The sequence below is a fragment of the Pleurodeles waltl genome, chromosome 7 (assembly GCF_031143425.1).
Source record: "Pleurodeles waltl isolate 20211129_DDA chromosome 7, aPleWal1.hap1.20221129, whole genome shotgun sequence".
In the NCBI taxonomy this organism is placed as follows: Eukaryota; Metazoa; Chordata; class Amphibia; order Caudata; family Salamandridae; genus Pleurodeles; species Pleurodeles waltl.
The window spans coordinates 1532434064-1532458493 of record NC_090446.1 but is presented as its reverse complement, the minus strand read 5'-3'; the positions used below and the strand labels follow the sequence as shown (position 1 = coordinate 1532458493).

Sequence of the window (24430 nt, the reverse complement as noted above, 5' to 3'; positions counted from 1 at the left end):
AACTTTGAAAATTGAAAAGTGTTAATTACTTGTAAACTTATCTGCAAAACCTAAACAAAGTACATTTGATATATATGCTTGATACCTACTTACATCTGTTTTAAAAATAAAGTAAAGTATATTTCTGCTATATAAAAACATTGGCCTGGAGTTAGTCATTAAGCGTGTGTCTCATTTCTTGACTGTGTGTGTACAACAAATGCTTTGCACTACCCTCTGATAATCCTAACTGCTCGACCACACTACCACAAAATAAAACATTAATATTATCTACTTAAGCCTCTGTTAAGCCCCGGGTGAACCCCTGGGCCCTGTGCACACTATCTCATTTTGGCATAGGATATACAGAGCCAGCTTCCTTCACTCAGAGGCGCCTCACACTTACAGGCTGATTGCACCGCTAAGGCGGGTGGCCTGAAGTGGACAATTAAGGAAGGCGGTTGTTGAAACTAGGAACTCTTGGTCAGAGTTATGCCCACTCCCCACAGGAAGTGGTCATACAGATGGTGTAATCACCCTGGGGGTAAGTAGCCCTTTGGCTACTATCCTACACCCCTCTTAATGCCTCTAACTTGAGTATTTTGGTGGCCCCCTGACACCAAGAACGCAGATTCGACTACTGGGAACTGCGGAACAAAGAAGAAGGACCGAAGAGAGCGAGAAATGAAGGCCTGCACCGAAGATTGGTGCAACACCCTGCCAGGCTGCTTGCACTTCGACCATATCTTGGACCAAGTTCGCAAAGAACTAGACAGCTTCTCCACAACTCTTGGAGGAGAGGAGCTGCTCCCCTGCATCTGCAGGCACCCCTGGCAAAGTCCGGTACTCTGACCTGTTGGCCTACTGGGGGAGCAACGAGCTAGAAGATTGTCTGGTGGTCAGCCACTTCACTTCACCAAAGTCAAGAGACGCTGACCCCTTCCGGAGTCTCCCTACATCTATACCTGGGGTACTGGACCCCATGCAGCAACCAAGGCTCGTTGGTGGTCAAATTGGAACTTCAACAGCACAAAAGCAGACCTACTGTTGAGGCTCTGACCGCCACAACCAGAAACCTCAAAGCATCACTGCACCCGAGCCCCACAGCCCAATTCGGTGGAAAGCGACGGGCCAACAGGGTCCTACAACCCTAAAAAAAAAAAAAAAAAAAAAAAAAAAAAAACTGTGGCCACCCTTGGGTTGAGCCAGACTGGTGCCCTAGTCACTGCCTACAGCCTCTTTCTGCAGGGACCAAGAACTGCAAGAGTATCCAGCAGCGCGACCCCGCAAGACAAAGCATTAGTGCACACAAGCCCCCCCAGCCCAAGTTCGAGAGGATCAACGGTGTCCCTGCATTTCCACAGGACCATTCTCCATTGAAGTGAAGGGGGCACCTGATGCTGAAACACACCTCTGTACCCAGACACCCCAGTGCCACCCGAGTGCCTTGGACTTTGCCCCATACTCACCTTAAGTCCAGGAGAACAATCCTTTAAGTCATTGCTAAGTGACCCTATGCACTATATGGTTAATCCCCATAGGATAATGTTACTTCTTGAAGCCCACAGTACAAATGTATTTTATTGGGACTTAAAAACGAATAACTTACCTCATTCGATGATCTTGGTGTCTAAATTCATAGAAATATCTGTGTTATTTTTAAAAAATGGTGTCGGATTTCCTTATAGAGTGTGTGACTCGCTTACTTGCTCTGTGTGTGCCAAAAAAGCTTAACTCTGTCCTCTAACACGCCTAAACCGCTTGCCCACACTACCACAAAAGAAAGCATTTGGGATTATTACTTTTAACCCCTGTAAACCAGTAAGGGTCGCATGGACTATCTGCATAGTGTCCCCTTACAATTGGACACTACTGAGGAGACAAGTTCAGGTCCCCTCTCCTCACGGACAAGACCTGTCAGTCACTAAGGGAACTGAGCCTCAGGAACTCGGGCCTTACATAGCAGAACTCCTGGGCCCAGGGGACCCTGCGAGGCACAGAGGGCCGTTCCCACTCTTGAAAGCCTGAGACAGCAAGCAGCCGACCAGGAGAAGGGAGACGTCAGTGGCTTCCACAGGACCTACTGGGAGGAGGGACTTCTTCATACTGAAGGCAGGGACCCCAAACCTGGTGTCACTAGGAGAGCGGTGGTACCTCACAGGGCGTCCTTACCCACATTGGCCCATGACATCCTCTTAGTTGATCGTTTTGGCCAGACAAAAACCTGGTGTAGGTTAGTCAACTATTTCCACTGGCCAAGTATGTCCCAGCCAATGGCAAGAAGGGTAGCAAACCAAGGGATTCCTTAATTCCACTTTCAGTGGTGGGGGTTCCCTTTGAAAGGGTAGGAGATGGACATAGTTAGTCCCCTTGGTCCTCAGCATAACTTATATTGGTGTTTGTGGATCATGCCACCAGGTACCATGAAGCAATTCTCCTTAGGAATGCCACTGCTCGTGCAGTTGCCAGAGGCCTCATCAGTATTTTTACTTGAGTGAGCCTCCCTGAGGAGGCGGTTTCAGACAGAGGTAGATGTCTGCTTATCTTAAAGCAATGTGAAGTGACTTATAAGTTCACTACCCCATACCACTCACAAACAAACGGCCTAGTTGAGATTTCAACAAGACCATGAAGAATTAAGAACATTGGACTCTCTGAAATAATTAGGAGATGGGATGTCCTTCTGGCATGCCTGCTTTTCACACACACAGAGGTGCTTCAAAAGGGAGTGGGTTTCAGTCCCTGTGAACCTTTTTTGGCCACCCTGTTAGGGGACCACTGAGTCTAGTGAGGGAAGACTGAGAGATGCCTCTCGACAAGCCCAAACAAGACATTGTGGATTGGACCTTGGTTCCAGAATGGCTGAGTACACGGAGAAAGCAAATAAAAACCTAGGGGCCTCTTTGGCATTCCTTTGGGCAACAAAGCCAGACTCCCTTGGGAGAGGTGCTGAGGCTAGACTCAAGATTCTGCTTGAAGCCAACTCCCAGAGGGTCAGTTCTTAATGGTGTCAGAGGTGTTGGAGTCTTTGATGTAGTCTGTGTCCTGGGCAGAGGTCTACAACTTGCTTCTCTAGACTGTTCTTCCTTGTAGTCGAGTCACGGGGGACACGGGCAATCTGAGGTGGGGTCTTTTTGGTTTCTGGAAAGGAGCTCAAGTTACAGAAACTGACCTTATACTCTGTAGAAAAAGCAGATTGCAACATCCACACAAAATACTAGATGGCAGGAGTGTGCAAGGCATGTCATCTATAGCTACACTTGCTAGAACAATACAAAACCATCCACAACAGAGAGCAAACACTGCACTAGTATTCCACACTGAACACTTCATTTATTGTGTACTGTACTTATTACCTCTACATGACAGCTGAGCCTAGAATGAGAGACTGGTACTGATGACGCTTAGACTATACAGTAATACTCAAATGCGTATCTACTGACATCACTGCATTAACAAAATAAAATAGCGCATTACGGCATTAGCTGTGCACTACAATGCACCTGTGGTCAATGCACACATTTTGATTTGTGCTGCGCTCTTTTAGGGTGCTCCTTACCTGTCACTGATGGATATTGCCCTGAATGGCAGGTGGTGGGCACTGGAGTCTGGGGCCCTGCACACCCAGAGATAACAATACCGGCAGATGCTGAGCTGGCAGATGCCAAGGATGGATGTCCTGCGTTCACTGATGTGGGGATCACCTGTGCGGTTGATGTAATGACTTTTGGAAGGATGGCGGTAGGTGTGCTGCTGGCCACAGTGTAGACAAGGCTCTGGGCTGGCGTCTGGCTAGTGGCAGTCAGAGCAGTGGTGCCAGGGATGCCAGCACTGGGATAAATGGCAGCAATGACCTGGTTAGTGCAAGCTGGCGTAAGCTGAGGGCTTGGGATAGGAGATAATCCCACATGTCCTGATGCCAGCAGAGGAGCCTGACCTGAAACAGAGCAGACAAGAACACTAAGATCCGAAACCTCTAACCTTCATCAGATGAGTCAGGCAGGTGAGAGCAGACATAACAAGATATGAACAAGTATGACTGGGTTGTAAAGTTCCTTGAAGACTCTAAAAAATTGCATTATCTTAGTGAATAAACTATCCTCCATCCCATTACAATTTCTAGGACGTACAACACCCACACGTCACAATCTCCACCGCTGAGGCCAGGGCCGTCTCTGCACCAGCCTTTGAGTTGAAACGTGAAGCCTGTCTTTCCAGGGGACAGTAAGATTATCATATAGGCTATGGCTAGTATCCAATACACTTCTGAAACCTGTCCCATTACTTTCACAAAGGACTGTGCTCGCCAAAATTATCAACACTTTTCAGAAAAACACCTCATCAACTGTTGAGCCATGTCCAAAGACACTGCATGCAGTATAGGTAAGTCACCCTTACAGCCCTAACGCAGGGTGCACTATATTACATCAGCAGATATGCCCTTGTGATGTCTAAGTCAAATCTTAAGAATTAAAAGTGAATAGGGAAGCAATTTTAAGAACATACTCGGGACCCTGGTAATTGTGAATTCCCCAGCTACATGGCTTCACTCAAACCCCAGATCTTTGGTACCAAACGTCTTGTATTAATAAACCCACACTGACTGCAGTGATGGATTTATTAATACTTGCACACATTTTTAGAGATGCCCCCTGAAAACGTACCAACTACTAGTGTGCTGGCTGACCGGTCCTGACCAGCCTGTCACAACAGATGACCTCCTATAGGTGACATCCTACACTCTCAGAGATCAGAAACAAAGCCTGCTCTGCGCAGAGGTGTTACCACCTCCCTCAAGCAGGATGGCTAGTTATCAGCATATCAAGGTAGGAGTCATCAAAGGCCTCTGCCACCTTTGTTATGTGACCCCAGCTTCCCCAGGCAGTGGAGATACCACTCCCCTGCCCAGGGCCCATTTGGCGCCAGGACAGGTGGGAAATTTAGCTAGTTAGGAGCCGTGTTCCACTCAGGATGAGACTAACCTTTCTGAAGACAGTCTTCATTGTCTAAGCGGAAGAACCTGGAAAATCCAACTGCATTGGCATGGGCAGTCCCAGGTCTATGTTCCACTGTAAAGTCCATTCCCTGTATGGAGATGGACCAACTCAAAGGTTTAGGGTTCCCACCTTTTATCTGCATATGCCATTGTAGAGGTCTGTGGTCAGTTTGAACAATGAAGTGAGTACCAAACAAGTATGGTCTCAACTTCTTCAGAGACCGGACCACAGCAAGCACTTGATTCACCACCATTTGGAAGGTGGCAGGGGCATTCTTTAAACCAAGGGGCGTAAAAGTGAACTGATAATGCCCATCGGGTGTGGAGGATGCTCTATTTTCTTTTGCTTCTGGTGCTGTGTGAACCTGCCAGTACCCTGCAGTCAAGTCAAAGGTACTGAGGAACTTTACTGCACCTCATTTGTCTATCAGCTCATTAGCCCTGGGTATGGGGTGAGCATCTGTCTTGGTGACAGAGCTGAGAGCTCTGTAGTCCAGACAGAGCGTCATTTCTTTCTTTCAAACCGGAGGATGAGGCTTGGGGGCTGAGACCACTTGGCTAGCCCAGGGGCTGTCAGAGGGTTCCATACCTCCTGAATTCAGCATCTTGTGGATTTTCACTTTGATGCTATCTTTGACTTGGTCAGACTGTCTGTATATTTTTGTTTTGACAGGTAAACTGTCTCCTGTGTACACAGGTGAGTCTGACCAGGGGTCAAAGAGAAGAGCCCAGCATACTGCTGTAGGACTTGCTTGCAGTCAGCTTGCTGTTGGGCAGTGAGGGAGTCTGAATAGACAACTCCATCAACTGACCCATATTTAGAGTCATTTGAGAGGAGCCCAGGAAGAGGTTCACTCTCTGATTCCTGCTTGTAGGAAGTTGGCTCTGTATTGAAAATGTCACTTACCCAGTGTACATCTGTTCGTGGCATCAGTCGCAGTAAATTCGCATGTTTTGCAATAGCTCGCCATCTGGTGTTGGGCCGGAGTGTTACAAGTTGTTTTTCTTCGAAGAAGTCTTTCGAGTCACGGGACCGAGTGACTCCTCCTTTTGTCTCCATTGCGCATGGGCGTCGACTCCATCTTCGATTGTTTTTCCCCGCAGAGGGTGAGGTAGGAGTTGAATTGTAGTAATAGTGCCCATGCAATGGAGTGACTAAGTATGCACCTATTTAAGGTTGAGATGATACATATATAAATAGTTGAAGGTAACTTCCAAACTGCTACAGGCTCCCGGGGAGGCGGGTGGGCACATGCGAATCTACTGCGACTGATGCCACGAACAGATGTACACTGGGTAAGTGACATTTTCAGTTCGATGGCATCTGTCGCTGTAGATACGCATGTTTTGCATAGACTAGTAAGTAGTTATCTCCCCAAAAGCGGTGGATCAGCCTGTAGGAGTGGAAGTAGTCTGAAATAATGTTCTTAGTACGGCTTGACCTACTGTGGCTTGTTGTGCGGATAACACGTCTACACAGTAGTGCTTGGTGAATGTGTGAGGCGTAGACCATGTGGCTGCCTTACATATTTCTTGCATTGGGATGTTTCCTAGAAAGGCCATGGTAGCACCTTTCTTTCTGGTTGAGTGTGCCCTTGGTGTAATGGGCAGCTGTCGTTTAGCTTTAAGGTAGCAGATTTGGATGCATTTAACTATCCATCTGGCTATACCTTGTTTTGATATTGGGTTTCCTGCATGAGGTTTTTGAAATGCAATAAATAGTTGTTTAGTCTTTCTGATGTTTTTTGATCTGTCAATGTAATACATCAATGCTCTTTTGACATCTAATGTATGTAGTGCCCTTTCAGCTACGGTATCTGGCTGTGGAAAGAACACTGGAAGTTCCACTGTTTGATTTAGATGGAACGGTGAAATAACCTTTGGCAAAAATTTAGGATTGGTCCTTAGGACGACCTTATTTTTGTGTAGTTGTATAAAAGGTTCCTGTATTGTAAACGCCTGAATCTCGCTTACTCTTCTTAGGGAAGTAATGGCGATGAGAAATGCCACCTTCCAGGTTAGGAACTGTATTTCGCAGGAGTGCATGGGTTCAAAAGGTGGACCCATAAGTCTAGTTAGGACAACATTTAGGTTCCATGAAGGAACAGGTGGTGTTCTTGGTGGTATAATTCTCCTAAGGCCCTCCATGAATGCTTTAATGACTGGTATCTTATATAGGGAAGTTGAATAGGTAGTCTGCAGGTATGCAGATATTGCTGCAAGGTGTATTTTAATGGAAGAGAAAGCCAGGTTAGATTTTTGTAAGTGAAGCAAGTAACCCACTACATGTTCTGGAGTTGTGTGTAATGGTTGTATTTGATTAATATGGCAGTAGCAAACAAACCTTTTCCATTTACTTGCATAGCAGTGCCTGGTGGATGGCCTTCTGGCTTGTTTTATGACTTCCATACATTCTTGGGTAAGTTGTAAGTGCCCGAATTCTAGGATTTCAGGAGCCAGATTGCTAGATTCAGCGATGCTGGATCTGGGTGTCTGATCTTTTGGTTGTGTTGTGTCAACAGATCTGGCCTGTTGGGCAATTTGATGCAGGGTACTACTGATAGGTCTAGCAGCGTTGTGTACCAGGGTTGCCTTGCCCAAGTTGGTGCTATTAATATGAGTTTGAGTTTGTTTTGACTGAGTTTGTTTACCAGGTAAGGAAGGAGAGGGAGAGGAGGAAAAGCGTAAGCAAATATCCCTGACCAGTTCATCCATAGGGCATTGCCTTGGGACTGTTTGTGTGGGTATCTGGATGCAAAGTTTTGGCATTTTGCGTTCTCCTTTGTCGCAAACAAGTCTATCTGAGGTGTTCCCCAGAGTTTGAAATAAGTGTTCAGAATTTGGGGGTGAATTTCCCATTCGTGGACCTGTTGGTGATCTCGAGAGAGATTGTCTGCGAGTTGATTTTGGATCCCTGGTATAAATTGTGCTATTAGGCGAATTTGGTTGTGAATTGCCCAACGCCAAATCTTTTGTGCTACCAGGCTTAACTGCCTGGAGTGCGTCCCCCCTTGCTTGTTTAGATAATACATTGTTGTCATGTTGTCTGTTTTGACGAGAATGTATTTGTGAACTATTATTGGTTGGAAAGCTTTTAGTGCTTGAAAAACTGCTAGAAGTTCTAGGTGATTTATATGCAGTTTTGTTTGATGTACGTTCCATTGTCCTTGTATGCTGTGTTGATCGAGGTGTGCTCCCCACCCTGTCATGGAAGCATCTGTTGTTATTACGTATTGTGGCACTGGGTCTTGGAAAGGCCGCCCTTTGTTTAAATTTATGTTGTTCCACCACAGAAGCGAGAGGTAAGTTTGGCGGTCTATTAACACCAGATCTAGAAGGTGACCCTGTGCTTGTGACCATTGTGATGCTAGGCACTGTTGTAAGGGCCTCATGTGCAGTCTTGCGTTTGGGACAATGGCTATGCATGAAGACATCATGCCTAGGAGTTGTAGTACCATCTTTGCTTGTATCCTTTGTGTTGGATACGTGCGTTGTATGATGGTGTTGAAATTTTGAATTCTTTGTGGACTTGGAGTGGCTACTCCTTTTGATGTGTCTATTATGGCTCCCAGGTATTGTTGTACCTTGCGCGGCAGAATTTTGGATTTTGTGAAATTGACGGTGAACCCTAGTTTGAAGAGGGTTTGTATGATATGATTTGTGTGATTTGAGCACTCTATTAACGAATGGGCCTTGATTAGCCAGTCGTCTAGATATGGGAACACATGTATTTGCTGCCTTCTTATGTGTGCAGCGACTACCGCTAGACATTTGGTAAAGACTCTTGGTGCGGTTGTTAATCCGAAAGGCAGTACCTTGAATTGGTAATGTATTCCCTTGAATACAAACCTTAGGTATTTCCTGTGCGATGGGTGTATTGGTATATGGAAATAAGCATCCTTGAGGTCTAAAGTTGCCATGTAGTCGTGTAGTTTTAGCAATGGCAATACTTCTTGTAGTGTGACCATGTGAAAGTGGTCTGATTTGATGAAAGTGTTCACTACTCTGAGGTCTAGGATTGGTCTCAGCGTTTTGTCCTTCTTTGGTATCAGAAAGTACAGTGAGTAAACTCCTGTGTTTATTTGTGTGTTTGGCACTAATTCGATTGCATTCTTTTGCAATAGTGCCTGCACTTCTATCTCCAGGAGATTGGAATGGTGTGTTGTCAAATTTTGTGCTTTTGGTGGTATGTTTGGAGGGAATTGTAGAAATTCTATGCAATAACCATGTTGGATAATTGCTAGAACCCAAGTGTCTGTAGTGATTTCCTCCCATGCTTTGTAATAATGACTTATTCTTCCCCCCACTGGTGTTGTGTGGAGGGGGTGAGTGACATGTGAGTCACTGTTTAGTAGTAGGGGTTTTGGGGCTCTGAAATCTTCCTCTATTCCTAGGGAATTGCCCTCCTCTATATTGTCCCCGAAAACCTCCTCTATACTGTCCCTGGTAACTGGACGGTGTTGCTTGTGAGGTGCTGGCTTGTGTGCTCTGACCCCGAAACCCCCCTCGAAAGGGTGTTTTACGGAATGTGCTGTAATTCCCTCTGCTCTGCGGGGAGTAGAGTGCGCCCATGGCTTTGGCAGTGTCCGTATCTTTTTTGAGTTTCTCAATCGCTGTGTCCACTTGTGGACCGAACAGTTCTTTTTCGTTAAAAGGCATATTGAGAACTGCTTGTTGAATCTCTGGTTTAAATCCAGACGTTCGGAGCCATGCATGCCTTCTGATAGTTACAGATGTATTAATTGTCCGTGCAGCTGTATCTGCAGCGTCCATGGAGGAGCGGATCTGGTTGTTGGAAATGGTCTGTCCCTCCTCCACCACTTGTTTTGCCCTATTTTGTAAGTCCTTGGGCAGATGTTCAATGAGATGTTGCATCTCGTCCCAGTGGGCTCTGTCATAGCGCGCAAGTAGTGCCTGGGAGTTCGCGATGCGCCACTGGTTTGCAGCTTGTGCTGCGACTCTCTTACCAGCTGCATCGAACTTGCGGCTTTCTTTATCTGGGGGTGGTGCATCTCCAGATGTGTGGGAGTTGGCCCTTTTCCTAGCTGCTCCTACAACGACAGAGTCTGGTGGCAGCTGTGTAGTGATGAAAACCGGGTCTGTAGGAGGCGCCTTATACTTTTTTTCCACCCTTGGTGTGATTGCCCTACTTTTGACCGGCTCCTTAAAGATTTCTTTTGCGTGCCGGAGCATACCAGGGAGCATAGGCAGGCTTTGGTATGAGCTGTGGGTGGAGGAGAGTGTGTTGAATAAAAAATCATCCTCGACCTGTTCTGAGTGGAGGCTTACGTTGTGAAATTGTGCTGCTCTAGCCACCACTTGAGAATACGCGGTGCTGTCCTCTGGTGGAGATGGCTTCGAAGGGTATGCCTCCGGACTGTTATCTGACACTGGGGCGTCGTATAGGTCCCATGCGTCTTGATCTTGGTCACCCTGGCTTATGGTGGTGTGAGCTGGGGAGTGTGATGGAGTTTGTGCTGGTGAGACGTTAATCACGGGCGGAGGAGAGGGTGGTGGGGTAACTCTTTTCACCACTTTTGGTTGTGGTGTCTGTTCAGTTTGGAACTCCAACCTTCTCTTTCTTCTAATGGGGGGAAGGGTGCTTATTTTTCCTGTCCCCTGCTGTATGAAAATACGCTTTTGCGTATGGTCTACATCAGTTGATTGTAGCTCTTCCTCAAAACCTATGCTTTTGCATTTGGGAGGTTAGCGAGTGCTCTTCTGTATAAGAGCCTGAAGCTGGGTCGCTTGCAGTTTGTTTCGGCACCGAAACCCTGTCTGCGCGTTTTTTCGGCTCCGAGATGACTTTTTTCTTTTTCGGGGCCGAAACCTCTCGGCGTCGATCTTCTTCGGTGCCGCTGTCTCGGCGTCGAGCCGTGTCCACACCGGCATCTCTGTGTCGAGGCTTGTCTCCAGCACTTTCTCGGTCTCGAGAAGGCTGCGTGCCGGTGTCTCGACCGGAGTCGGACGATCTCGGCACTGTTTGGGCCTTTTTCGGTGCCGACGGTCGGTCACCGAATTTATGGGTGGAGCCATGGCCTGATGGCAGTGGCGTCCCCTGGGCCTTGTAAATCTTCCTCTGTGTGGTTTTCGACGTCTTACTCACGGTTTGTGTATCGTCGAATCCTTCGGAGTCCGATTCTTGGAACGAGAAGGTACCTTCCTCTTCTTGTTCCTCGAACTCTCGGTGGGCTGTCGGCGCGGACGCCATGTGAAGTCTTCTGGCTCGACGGTCTCGGAGTGTTTTTCGGGACCGGAACGCACGACAGGCCTCGCAGGTGTCTTCACTGTGCTCGGGTGACAGGCACAGGTTACAGACCAAGTGTTGGTCTGTATAGGGGTATTTATTGTGGCATTTGGGGCAGAAAAGGAACGGGGTCCGTTCCATCGGCGTTCTTCAGCACGCGGTCGGGCCGACCAGGCCCCGACGGGGGATCGAAAAACTACCCGAAGGGCACCGGAGCTCTTCGATCTTCGATGCGGTGTTGAATCTAACTACGCCGATCCCGAACGCAACAATACCGACGAAAATCTTCCGAAATTAGCTATCTTTCCATTCCGAAACTCGGAGCGACAGGAACACGTCCGAACCCGATGGCGGAAAAAAAACAATCGAAGATGGAGTCGACGCCCATGCGCAATGGAGACAAAAGGAGGAGTCACTCGGTCCCGTGACTCGAAAGACTTCTTCGAAGAAAAACAACTTGTAACACTCCGGCCCAACACCAGATGGCGAGCTATTGCAAAACATGCGTATCTACAGCGACAGATGCCATCGAACATATATTTTCTTAGTTTATTTTAAGAACCACAGGTTCAAGATTTACATGTAATACTTCAAATGAAAGGTATTGCAGGTAGGTACTTTAGGAACTTTGAATTAGCAAAACAGCATATACAGTTTTCACATAAATCACATATAGCTATTTTAAAACTAGACACTTCGTGCAATTTTCAACAGTTCCTGGGGGGAGTAAGAGTTAGTTAGTTTTTGCAGGTAAGTAAACCACCTACGGGGTTCAAGTTTGGGTCCAAAGTAGCCCACCGTTGGGGGTTCAGAGCAACCCCAAAGTTACCACACCAGCAGCTCAGGGCCGGTCAGGTGCAGAGGTCAAAGTGGTGCCCAAAACGTATAGGCTTCAATGGAGAAGGGGGTGCCCCGGTTCCAGTCTGCCAGCAGGTAAGTACCCGCGTCTTCGGAGGGCAGACTAGGGGGGTTTTGTAGGGCACCGGTGGGGACACAAGTCAGCACAGAAAGTACACCCTCAGCAGCACGGGGGTGGCCAGGTGCAGTGTGCAAACACGCGTCGGGTTTCAATAGGTTTCAGTGGGAGACCAAGGGGTCTCTTCAGCGATGCAGGCAGGCAAGGGGGGGGCTCCTCGGGGTAGCCACCCCCTGGGGGTCACTCCTGCACTGGAGTTCGGATCCTTCCGGTCCTGGGGGCTGCGGGTGCAGTCTTTACCAGGCGTCGGGATCTGAGGAGCAGGCAGTCGCGGTCAGGGGGAGCTTCGGGATTCCCTCTGCAGGCGTCGCTGTTGGGGCTCGGGGGGGGGGGGGCACTCTGGCTACTCACGGTCTCGCAGTCGCCGGGGAGTCCTCCCTGAAGTGATTGTTCTCCACAAGTCGAGCCGGGGGCGTCGGGTGCAGAGTGTCAAGTCTCACGCTTCAGGCGGGAAACGCAAGTTGTTTCAAAGTTGCTGCTTTGTTTCAAAGTTGCAGTCTTTGGTGAACAGGGCCTCTGTCCTCAGGAGTTCTTGGTCCTTCTAGAGCAGGGCAGTCCTCTGAGGATTCAGAGATCACTGGTCCCTGGGGAGAGCGTCGCTGGAGCAGTGTCTTTAGAAGGGGGGAGACAGGCCGGTAGAGCTGGGGCCAAAGCAGTTGGTGTCTCCGTCTTCTCTGCAGGGTTTTTCAGCTTAGCAGTCCTCTTCTTCTTAGGTTGCAGGAATCTGAGTTCCTAGGTTCTGGGGAGCCCTTAAATACTAAATTTAAGGGCGTGTTTAGGTCTGGGGGGTTAGTAGCCAATGGCTACTAGCCCTGAGGGTGGGTACACCCTCTTTGTGCCTCCTCCCTGAGGGGAGGGGGCACATCCCTAATCCTATTGGGGGAATCCTCCATCTGCAAGATGGAGGATTTCTAAATGTTAGAGTCACCTCAGCTCAGGACACCTTAGGGGCTGTCCTGACTGGCCAGTGACTCCTCCTTGTTTTTCTCATTTTATCCTCCGGCCTTGCCGCCAAACGTGGGGCCGTGGCCGGAGGGGGCGGGCAACTCCACTAGCTCGAGTGCCCTGTGGTGCTGTAACAAAGGGGGTGAGCCTTTGAGGCTCACCGCCAGGTGTTACAGTTCCTGCAGGGGGAGGTGTGAAGCACCTCCACCCAGTACAGGCTTTGTTACTAGCCACAGAGTGACAAAGGCACTCTCCCCATGTGGCCAGCAACATGTCTGGTGTGTGGCAGGCTGCTAAAACTAGTCAGCCTACACGGATAGTCGGTTAAGGTTTCAGGGGGCACCTCTAAGGTGCCCTCTGGGGTGTATGTTACAATAAAATGTACACTGGCATCAGTGTGCATTTATTGTGCTGAGAAGTTTGATACCAAACTTCAGTTTTCAGTGTAGCCATTATGGTGCTGTGGAGTTCGTGCATGACAGACTCCCAGACCATATACTCTTATGGCTACCCTGCACTTACAATGTCTAAGGTTTTGCTTAGACACTGTAGGGGCACAGTGCTCATGCACTTGTGCCCTCACCTATGGTATAGTACACCCTGCCTTAGGGCTGTAAGGCCTGCTAGAGGGGTGACTTATCTATACTGCACAGGCAGTGTGAGGTTGGCATGGCACCCTGAGGGGAGTGCCATGTCGACTTAGTCGTTTTGTCCTCACTAGCACACACAAGCTGGCAAGCAGTGTGTCTGTGCTGAGTGAGGGGTCCCCAGGGTGGCATAAGACATGCTGCATCCCTTAGAGACCTTCCCTGGCATCAGGGCCCTTGGTACCAGGGGTACCAGTTACAAGGGACTTACCTGGATGCCAGGGTGTGCCAATTGTGGAAACAAAAGTACAGGTTAGGGAAGGAACACTGGTGCTGGGGCCTGGTTAGCAGGCCTCAGCACACTTTCAAATCAAAACTTAGCATCAGCAAAGGCAAAAAGTCAGGGGGTAACCATGTCAAGAAGGCATTTCCTTACACCTGGGGTCACTCCAGCGTCGAAGTTCGGTTCCTTCAGGTCCTGGGGGCTGCGGGTGCAGTGTTGGTTCCAGGCGTCGGGTCCCTTGTTACAGGCAGTCGCGGTCAGGGGGAGCCTCTGGATTCTCTCTGCAGGCGTCGCTGTGGGGTATCATGGGGGGGGTCGTCTCTGGTTACTCACGGGCTTGCAGTCGCCGGGGAGTCCTCCCTGAGGTGTTGGTTTTCTGCAGGTCGAGCCGGGGGCGTCGGGTGCAGAGTGTACAGTCTCATGCTTCCGGCGGGAAACGTGAAGTCCTTGGAAGTTGCTTCTTTGTTGCAAAGAAGTGGCTGGTTTTGAACAGGGCCGCTGTTCATAGGAGTTTCTTGGTCCTGTAGTCCAGGGCAGTCCTCTGAGGCTTCAGAGGTCGCTGGTCCCTGTCGGATGTGTCGCTGGTTGCAGGTTTTCGAAGTTGGAGACAGGCCGGTAGGGCTGGGGCCAAATCAGTTGTCATCTTCCTCCTTCTCTGCAGGCTTGTAGGTCAGCTGTCCTTCTTTCTTCAGGTTGCAGGAATCTGATTTCCTGGGTTCTGGGTGCCCCTAAATACTAAATTTAGGGGTGTGTTTAGGTCTGGGAGGGCAGTATCCAATGGCTACTGTCCTTGAGGGTGGCTACACCCTCCCTGTGCCTCCTCCCTGAGGGGAGGGGGGGACATCCCTATTCCTATTGGGGGAATCCTCCAAAACCAAGATGGAGGATTTCTAAAGGCGGGGGTCACCTCAGCTCAGGGTACCTTAGGGGCTGTCCTGACTGGTGGGTGACTCCTCCTTGTTTTTCTCATTATCTCCCCTGGACTTGTCGCCAAAAGTGGGGGCTGTGTCCATGGGGCGGGCATCTCCACTAGCTGGAGTGCCCTGGGGCATTGTAACACGAAGCTTGAGCCTTTGAGGCTCACTGCTAGTTGTTACAGTTCCTGCAGGGGGGAGGTGTTAAGCATCTCCACCCAGTGCAGGCTTTGTTTCTGGCCTCACAGAGCACAAAGGCTCTCACCCCAGGTGGTCAGAAACTCGTCTCTCAGCAGCAGGCTGGCACAGACCAGTCAGACTTGCACTGAAGGAATGGGTAAAATACAGGGGGCATTTCTAAGATGCCCTCTGTGTGAATTTTTTAATAAATCCAACACTGGCATCAGTGTGGGTTTATTATTCTGAGAAGTGTGATACCAAACTTCCCAGTATTCAGTGTAGCCATTATGGAGCTGTGGAGTTCATTTTTGACAAACTCCCAGACCATATACTTAATATGGCCACACTGTACTTACAATGTCTAAGAATGGACTTAGACACTGTAGGGGCATATTGCTCATGCAGCTATGCCCTCACCAGTGGTATAGTGCACCCTGCCTTAGGGCTGTAAGGCCTGCTAGAGGGGTGACTTACCTATGCCACAGGCAGTATTTTGTGTGCATGGCACCCTGAGGGGGATGCCATGTCGACTTTGCCTTTTTCTCCCCACCAACACACACAATCTGCAATGGCAGTGTGCATGTGTTAGGTGAGGGGTCCTTAAGGGTGGCACAACACATGCTGCAGCCCTTAGAGACCTTCCCTGGTCACAGGGCCCTTGGTACCACTGGTACCTTTTATAAGGGACTTATCTGTGTGCCAGGGATGTGCCAATTGTGGAAACAATGGTACATTTTTAGTGAAAGAACACTGGTGCTGGGGCTTGGTTAGCAGGGTCCCAGCACACTTCAGTCAAGTCAGCATCAGTATCAGGCAAAAAGTGGGGGGTAACTGCAACAGGGAGCCATTTTCCTACACTGCTCCTTATCAATAATCATCAGCATGGTTACATCTGCCCGGTCACAACAGAGCTTTAGGTGGTTGACATGGATTACCCTCTTGGGTGTCCTGCTGGTGCCCAGGTCTACCAAGTAGGTGACCTCACTCTTTTTTCTAGGATACGGTAAGGGCCACGCCATCTGTCTTGAAGTGCCTTGGAAGCCACAGGCTCCAGAACCCATACCTTCTGCCCTGGCTGGAATTCTACCAGTGCAGCCTTTTTGTCATTCCACTGCTTATGGAGGTGGCTTTGTAACAACTTTCTTTTGGTCACCCCAGTGACCACCAGGCCCCATCACCAGTGTTCTTTCACTAAAAATGCACCATTGTTTCCACAATTGGCACAACCCTGGCACTCAGTTAAGTTCCTTGTAACTGGTACCCCTGGTACCAAGGTCCCTGATGCCAGGGAAGGTCTCTAAGGGCTCCAGCATGTCTTATGCCACCCTGGGGACCCCTCACTCAGCACATGCACACTGCCTCACAGCTTGTGTGTGCTAGTGGGGATAAAATGACTAAGTCGACATGGCACTCCCCTCAGGGTGCCATGCCCACCTCACACTGCCTGTGGCATAGGTAAGTCACCCCTCTAGCAGGCCTTACAGCCCTCAGGCAGGGTGCACAGGTGAGTGCATATGTGCACGAGCACTATGCCCCTACAGTGTCTAAGCAAAACCTTAGACATTGTAAGTGCAGGGTAGCCATAAGAGTATATGGTCTGGGAGTTTGTCAAACACGAACTCCACAGTTCCATAATGGCTACACTGAAATCTGGGAAGTTTTGGTATTAAACTTCTCAGAACAATAAATGCACACTGATGCCAGTGTGCAATTTATTTTAACATACACCCAGAGGGCATCTTAGAGATGCCCCCTGAATACCAATTTGACTTCTAGTGTAGGCTGACCAGTTTCTGCCAGCCTGCCACACACCAGACATGTTGCTGGCCACATGGGGAGAATGCCTTTGCCACTCTGTGGCCAGGAACAAAGCCTGTACTGAGTGGAGGTGCTTCTCACCTCCCCCTGCAGGAACTGTAACACCTGGCAGTGAGCCTCAAAGGCTCACCCCTTTTGTTACAGCGCCCCAGGGAATCCCAGCTATTGGAGATGCCCGCCCCTCCGGACACTGCCCCCACTTTTGGCAGCAAGGCTGGAGGAGAAAATGAGAAAAACAAGGAGGAGTCACCCACCAGTCAGGACAGCCCCTAAGGTGTCCTGAGCTGAGGTGACCCCTACCTTTAGAAATCCTCCATCTTGAGTTTGGAGGATTTACCCAATAGGATTAGGGATGTGTCCCCCTCCCCACAGGGAGGAGGCACAAAGAGGGTGTAGCCACCCTCAAAGACAGTAGCCATTGGCTACTGCCCTCCCAGACCTAAACACACCCCTAAATTCAGTATTAGGGGCTCCCCAGATCCCAGGAAATCAGATTCCTGCAACCTGAAGAAACAAGGAGGACTGCTGACCTACAAGCCTGCAGAGAAGGAGTAAGACGACAACTACTTTGGCCCCAGCCCTACCAGGCTGTCTTCAAAAACCTGCAACCAGGGACGCATCCGACAGGTGCCAGCGACCTCTGAAGCCTCAGAGGACTGCCCTGGACTAAAGGACCAAGAAACTCCTGTGAACAGCGGTCCTGTTCAAAACCAGCTACTTCTTTGCTACAAAGAAGCAACTTTCCAAGACTGCACGTTTGCCACCGGAAGCGTGAGACTTCTCACTCTGCACCCGACGCCCCCGGCTCGGGATTCAGAGAACCAACACCTTAGGGAGGACTCCCCGGCGACTGCAAGCCCGTGAGTAACCAGAGACGACCCCTCCCTTAGCCCCCACAGCAACGCTTGCAGAGAGAATCCAGAGGCTCCCCCTGACCGCGACTGCCTGTAACAAGGGACCCGACGCCTGGAACCAACACTGCACCCGCAGCCCCCAGTCCCTGAAGGAACCGAACTTCAGCGCAGGAGTGACCCCCAGACGACCCTCTGCTTAGCCCAGGTGGTGGCTGTCCCGAGAAGCCCCCCTGTACCAGCCTGCACCGCTAGAGAGACCCCCGGGTCCCTCCATTGTTTCTTATCTAAAACCTGATGCCTGCTTTCCACACTGCACCGCCCCTGTGCCACTGAGGGTGTGTTTAGTGTACCTACTTGTGTCCCCCCCCAGTGCTCTACAAAACCTCCCTGGTCTGCCCCCCGAGGACGCAGGTACTTACCTGCTGGCAGACTGGAACCGGAGAACCCCTGTTCTCCATAGGCGCCTATGTGTTTTGGGCACCTCTTTGACCTCTGCACCTGACCGGCCCTGAGCTACTAGTGTGCTAACTTTGGGGTTGCCTTGAACCCCCAACGTTGGGTTGCCTATGCCCCAGAACTGAGACTTGTAAGTGTTTTACTTACCTCCTAATCTAACCTTTACTTACCTCCCCCAGGAACTGTTGATTTTTGCACTGTGTCCACTTTGAAAATAGCTTATTGCCATTTTTACAAAGACTGTACATGATATTGCTTTTATTCAAAGTTCCTAAAGTATCTAAGTGAAGTACCTTACATTTAAAGTGTTTACTATAAATCTTGAACCTGTGGTTCTTAAAATAAACTAAGAAAAATATTTTTCAATATAAAAACCTATTTGCCTGGAGTAAGTCTTTGAGTGTGTGTTCCTCATTTATTGCCTGTGTGTGCACAACAAATGCTTAACACTACCCTCTGATAAGCCTACTGCTCGACCACACTACCACAAAATAGAGCAGAAGAATTATCTACTTTTGCCGCTATCTTACCTCTAAGGGGAACCCTTGGACTCTGTGCACACTATCTCTTACTTTGAGATAGTATATACAGAGCCATCTTCCTACACCTGTAATGAAAACAGGTGTGTGCAAGCGGTTCACGCAAGGTGCAATAGCAGGACTGGAGAACCCTTTGCATGGGCTCCCTATGGGTGGCAGAATACCTGCTGCAGCCCATGGGGATCCCCTGAGACCCCAATGTCCTGGGTACCTAGGTACCATATACTAGGTGTAAGGAAATGCCTCCTTGGCATGGTTACCCCCTGACTTTTTGCTGATGCTAAGTTTTCATTTGAAAGTGTGCTGAGGCCCGCTAACCAGGCCCCAGCACCAGTGTTCTTTCCCTAACCTGTATTTTTGTTTCCACAATTGGCACACCCTGGCATCCAGGTAAGTCCCTTGAAAATGGTACCCCTGGTACCAAGGGCCCTGATGCCAGGGAAGGTCTCTAAGGGATGCAGCATGTCTTTTGCCACCCTGGGGACCCCTCACTCAGCACAGACACACTGCTTGCCAGCTTGTGTGTGCTAGTGAGGACAAAACGACTAAGTCGACATGGCACTCCCCTCAGAGTGCCATGCCAACCTCACACTGCCTACAGGTATAGATAAGTCACCCCTCTAGCAGGCCTTACAGCCCTAAGGCAGGGTGCACTATACCATAGGTGAGGGCAAAAGTGCATGAGCACTATGCCCCTACAGTGTCTAAGCAAAACCTTAGACATTGTAAGTTCAGGGTAACCATAAGAGTATATGGTCTGGGAGTCTGTCATGCACGAACACCACAGCACCATAATGGCTACACTGAAAACTGTGAAGTTTGGTATCAAACTTCTCAGCACAATAAATGCACACTGATGCCAGTGTACATTTTATTGTAACATACACCCCAGAGGGTACCTCAGAGGTGCCCCCTGAAACCTTAACCGACTACCCGTGTAGGCTGACTGGTTTTAACAGCCTGCCACACACCAGACATGTTGCTGGCCACAGGGGGAGAGTGCCTTTGTCACTCTGTGGCTAGTAACAAAGCCTGTACTGGGTGGAGGTGCTTCACACCTCCCCCTTGCAGGAACTGTAACACCTGGCGGTGAGCCTCAAAGGCTCACCCCCTTTGTTACAGCACCACAGGGCACTCCAGCTAGTGGAGTTGCCCGCCCCCTCCGGCCACGGCCCCACTTTTGGCGGCAAGGCCGGAGGAGATAATGAGAAAAACAAGGAGGAGTCACTGGCCAGTCAGGACAGCCCCTAAGGTGTCCTGAGCTGAGGTGACTGACTTTTAGAAATCCTCCATCTTGAAGATGGAGGATTCCCCCAATAGGATTAGGGATGTGCCCCCCTCCCCTTAGGGAGGAGGCACAAAGAGGGTGTACCCACCCTCAGGGCTAGTAGCCATTGGCTACTAACCCCCCAGACCTAAACACGCCCTTAAATGTAGTATTTAAGGGCTCCCCAGAACCTAGGAACTCAGATTCCTGCAACCTAAGAAGAAGAGGACTGCTAAGCTGAAAAACCCTGCAGAGAAGACGGAGACACCAACTGCTTTGGCCCCAGCTCTACCGGCCTGTCTCCCCACTTCTAAAGACACTGCTCCAGCGACGCTTTCCACAGGGACCAGCGACCTCTGAAGCCTCAGAGGACTGCCCTGCATCTAGAAGGACCAAGAACTCCCGAGGACAGCGGCCCTGTTCACCAAAGACTGCAACTTTGAAACAAAGAAGCAACTTTGAAACAACTTGCGTTTACCGCCGGAAGCGTGAGACTTGACACTCTGCACCAGACGCCCCCGGCTCGACTTGTGGAGAACAATCACTTCAGGGAGGACTCCCCGGCGACTGCGGGACCGTGAGTAGCCAGAGTTGCCCCCCCTGAGCCCCCACAGCAACGCCTGCAGAGGGAATCCCGAGGCTCCCCCTGACCGCGACTGCCTGCTTCTAAGATCCAACGCCTGGTAAAGACTCTGCACCCGCAGCCCCCAGGGCCTGAAGGATCCGACCTCCAGTGCAGGAGCGACCCCCAGGTGGCCCTCTCCCTTGCCCAGGTGGTGGCTACCCTGAGGAGCCCCCCCCTTGCCTGCATCGCTGAAGAGAACCCTTGGTCTCCCATTGAAACCTATTGAAAACCCGATGCTTGTTTGCACACTGCACCCGGCCGCCCCCGTGCCGCTGAGGGTGTACTTTCTGTGTGGACTTGTGTCCCCCCCGGTGCCCTACAAAACCCCCCTGGTCTGCCCTCCGAAGACGCGGGTACTTACCTGCTGGCAGACTGGAACCGGGGCACCCCTTCTCCATTGAAGCCTATGCGTTTTGGGCACCACTTTGACCTCTGCACCTGAACCGACCCTGAGCTGCTGGTGTGTTAACTTTGGGGTTGCTCTGAACCCCCAATGGTGGGCTACCTTGGACCCAACTTTGAACCCTGTAGGTGGTTTACTTACCTGCAAAACTAACAAACACTTACCTCCCCCAGGAACTGTTGAAAACTGCACTAAGTGTCTAGTTTTAACATAGCTATATGTCATTTATGTGAAAACTGTATATGCTATTTTGCTAAATCAAAGTTCCTAAAGTACCTACCTGCAGTCTCTGAGTGTGTGTTCCTCATTTATTGCTTGTGTGTGTACAAGAAATGCTTAACACTACTCCTTTGATAAGCCTACTGCTCGACCACACTACCACAAAATAGAGCATTAGTATTATCTCTTTTTGCCACTATCTTACCCCTAAGGGGAACCCTTGGACTCTGTGCATACTATTCCTTACTTTGAAATAGTGCATACAGAGGCACCTTCCTACACTAGGGACTTACATGGGGAAACCAGTATGACAATTGTGGGAAGAGAAAGTTACCAGCAACCAAATTTAGAGGCGAGAGCATAGTCACTGGGGTCCTGGTTAGCATGACCATAGTGAACACAGTCAAACACACTGACAAACAGACAAAAATGTGGAGGTAACCAAGCTAGAAAGAGGCTACTTTCCTACAAGATGGGGGGGGAGGGGTTTCATCCTCCTCATCTCTAACATCTTCTCTGTCTGAGGGGAGGTCCTACACAGCAGGGTGGTCCCCTGCGTACTATGCTAAGAGCTTCTGGAGCTTGGCCTTGGAAGGGGTGGAACCTGTTTTTATCTTTTTCAGTCTGCACAGGTACCTTAACTCTTCGATCCCTGTATGGAGGTCAGGGGTGAGGTTGAGCTCCACAACCATTTCCTCTGAGCTACTGATTTTATTGTCTAAGTTTGGGGTATTACTTTTAGGAACTAAAATTATCTCTAGTTACTAACCCCTAACTTAGAATAAATTTTAAATCTACAAAGAAATGCTAGGGGGAACTTAACCAAGGCCCTAGCAGGACTTTTAAATTTTAAAAAAAAATTGCTAAATTCAAAAAATTTCTAAAAGCAATTTTGGAATTTAGTTGTGTGATCAGGTATTGGCTGGGTAACACACAAGGGAGCATTTGGGTTGTCATTTGTACCTCTGTAGTTCCTCTGGGGTTTGCTTGGACTCTTAGCACACCTTAGCTCCTTTTGGTCCACTATATAAGGAGCCAGCTTCCTACAGAGATGAGAGGCCATTTTACCCTTATATAATAGGGGTTCCTAAATGCTGAGCTGCACTTTCATACCGTAGGGTTTAGATGGCTCCCAAATTGATTTGACTTAGATCAAAGCTCTGTAATATTTCTGGTCATGCCACTTGATAGGAGCATAGGAACAAGATGGAGAGAACAAGGACAAACAAGCAGCCCATCTTACAGGTAATGCCAAAATCTTTCAAGATTGCACTCTTGTTAGTAGACTGTAAGGTAAATGGTTCATGTCAAAACCCAACCTCGCTGCCATTCCTGTGGTCACAAGTAAACTCCAAAACATGAACCCTACCAAGGTTCCCCTCTTGGCATTTTATCTGAATCTAATGTGTTACTGACTGGCCCATATTAACCCTTTCCTCTTCTTAAAGGGACAGCCAGAAGATGCAACCTTTTTTTGACAACAGGGACAGCCTCACCCTTTCCACAAGCATGCATCACTGACAGCAGTGAATAGTTGGGAGAATCTAACGGCTTCAAGTGACTGTCGGCATGGCTTGGCATGCTCAAGCCAGTTGCAGTTCCTTCTAAGACACTTGTATCCAACTTCACCCCAAATCATGATTATGTCTCAAGGAGACATTCCATGGAGCAGCTACACCTGGAGATAATGTCTTCTCTAAACACTTCATGGGTGAATGCAGAGCAGGAGACTGGCACACTCTGCCCACCAACCCTCAATGTCCAAAACTCCTTTAAACAAACAGGAGAAAGAAAACACCCTGCAGAATCTGATGTTTGAATCTGGCGGTATGCCTTTATACATAGCCATCCGTCACGCAGATACGGAGGTCTCACGGGTTCTGTCATGCGTGCCTCCTTTCTATCCCCCTTAAGGGGCTTCGGCCAGAATGGTCAGATCCTGCAGATAACTGGACAGTCACTACTCCGAGTCAATACCTCGCAGCGGGCTCGCATAATGCGAAGGAAAAGAAACATGTATTTTTCCCATAATTAGTGCCACAGAGGGGTTAGACCTTCATCATCCAGAGGACCAGATATTTATTACTGCTACAAAGCAGTCAGCTCCTTGTCGCTCAATGGAGGGGAAAGAGGGAGAAGAATCAAGTATGGTTTAGGCGGGTGCACTCTCACCTGTCAACACCGGCTGAACAATACCCTGTCCGTTTGGCCCAATGGCAGTGAAGCCCAATGCCATCTGGGTTGGGCCCAGCGGGGACTGGACGTATGTTGATGTCGTCCCAGGAATGCTGGCATGAGTTTGGCAGCCACTGGTCACCAAAGGAAGCGGCTGCCCAGCAGAAGAGACGTAGGTAATCCTAGAAAAGAAAAAAAACAAGAAATGAAAGATCAGTAGAGGAAGGAGGAATATGAGGGGGAGGAATGTAGAGGGACAGAGGAGGCAGAGTAACGGAGACTGAGGGATGAGAGGCAGATTTGAGAACAAAGAGGAGGGAAGGGAGAGATGCGGAAACAGATGTGGGATTTGAGAAAAGGGAAAGAGAAGGCAAGACCACAAATGTGCTTAATGAGTCGTGTGATGGGCACAGAAACAATAGGAAAATCGGGAGACCAGACAAGAGAGTCCCTGGTTACTTCTCAAATCTCCCAGTACAACCCTTGCACTGGAAATGAGACTGATTTCACTCAATGCCTAAACTAAAAATATCAAGAATCAAAAGCTGTTGCTCCACAGCCTACTGCACCCATAATACTACTGTAACACGCACAGAGAGACACAAAGCTAAAGACCTCAATTATTCCTATACCTGGAAAAGTGCTTCAGACCATCACTCACTGCAAATACATATGGTCCAGCTACCATCTCCATCTAACTACACCCTCATCAGATCCCCCTCATCCTGCCAAACTAACCCATGCCATATCTAGCCTGCTTAATTCTAACCCCCAGCACCTCTACCTAACCCCTTCTATAACCCTCGCCCTGACACCTCCTCCCTGCAGGAACTGTAACACCCGGCGGTGAGCCTCAAAGGCTCAGGCTTCGTGTTACAATGCCCCAGGGCACTCCAGCTAGCGGAGATGCCCGCCCCCTGGACACAGCCCCCACTTTTGGCAGCAAGTCCAGGGGAGATAATGGGAA

At 49.3% G+C, this 24430-nt stretch overlaps 1 protein-coding gene across 5 annotated transcripts in view; it reads right to left on the bottom strand.

Annotated features, from left to right (window-relative positions):
• The window catches only part of CIC (capicua transcriptional repressor), a 410013-nt gene that overhangs the window by 126402 nt on the left and 259181 nt on the right, over positions 1–24430 (bottom strand). For 4 of the 5 annotated variants that reach the window (XM_069201390.1, XM_069201393.1, XM_069201391.1 and 1 more), the window contains 2 exons: positions 23461–23645; positions 3539–3916 (listed from right to left, as the gene is read on the bottom strand). In XM_069201390.1, the coding sequence (XP_069057491.1) occupies positions 3539–3916; positions 23461–23645 (563 nt within the window). The remainder of the gene's footprint in view (positions 1–3538; positions 3917–23460; positions 23646–24430) is intronic. The other variant, XM_069201394.1, reaches the window with a different exon arrangement.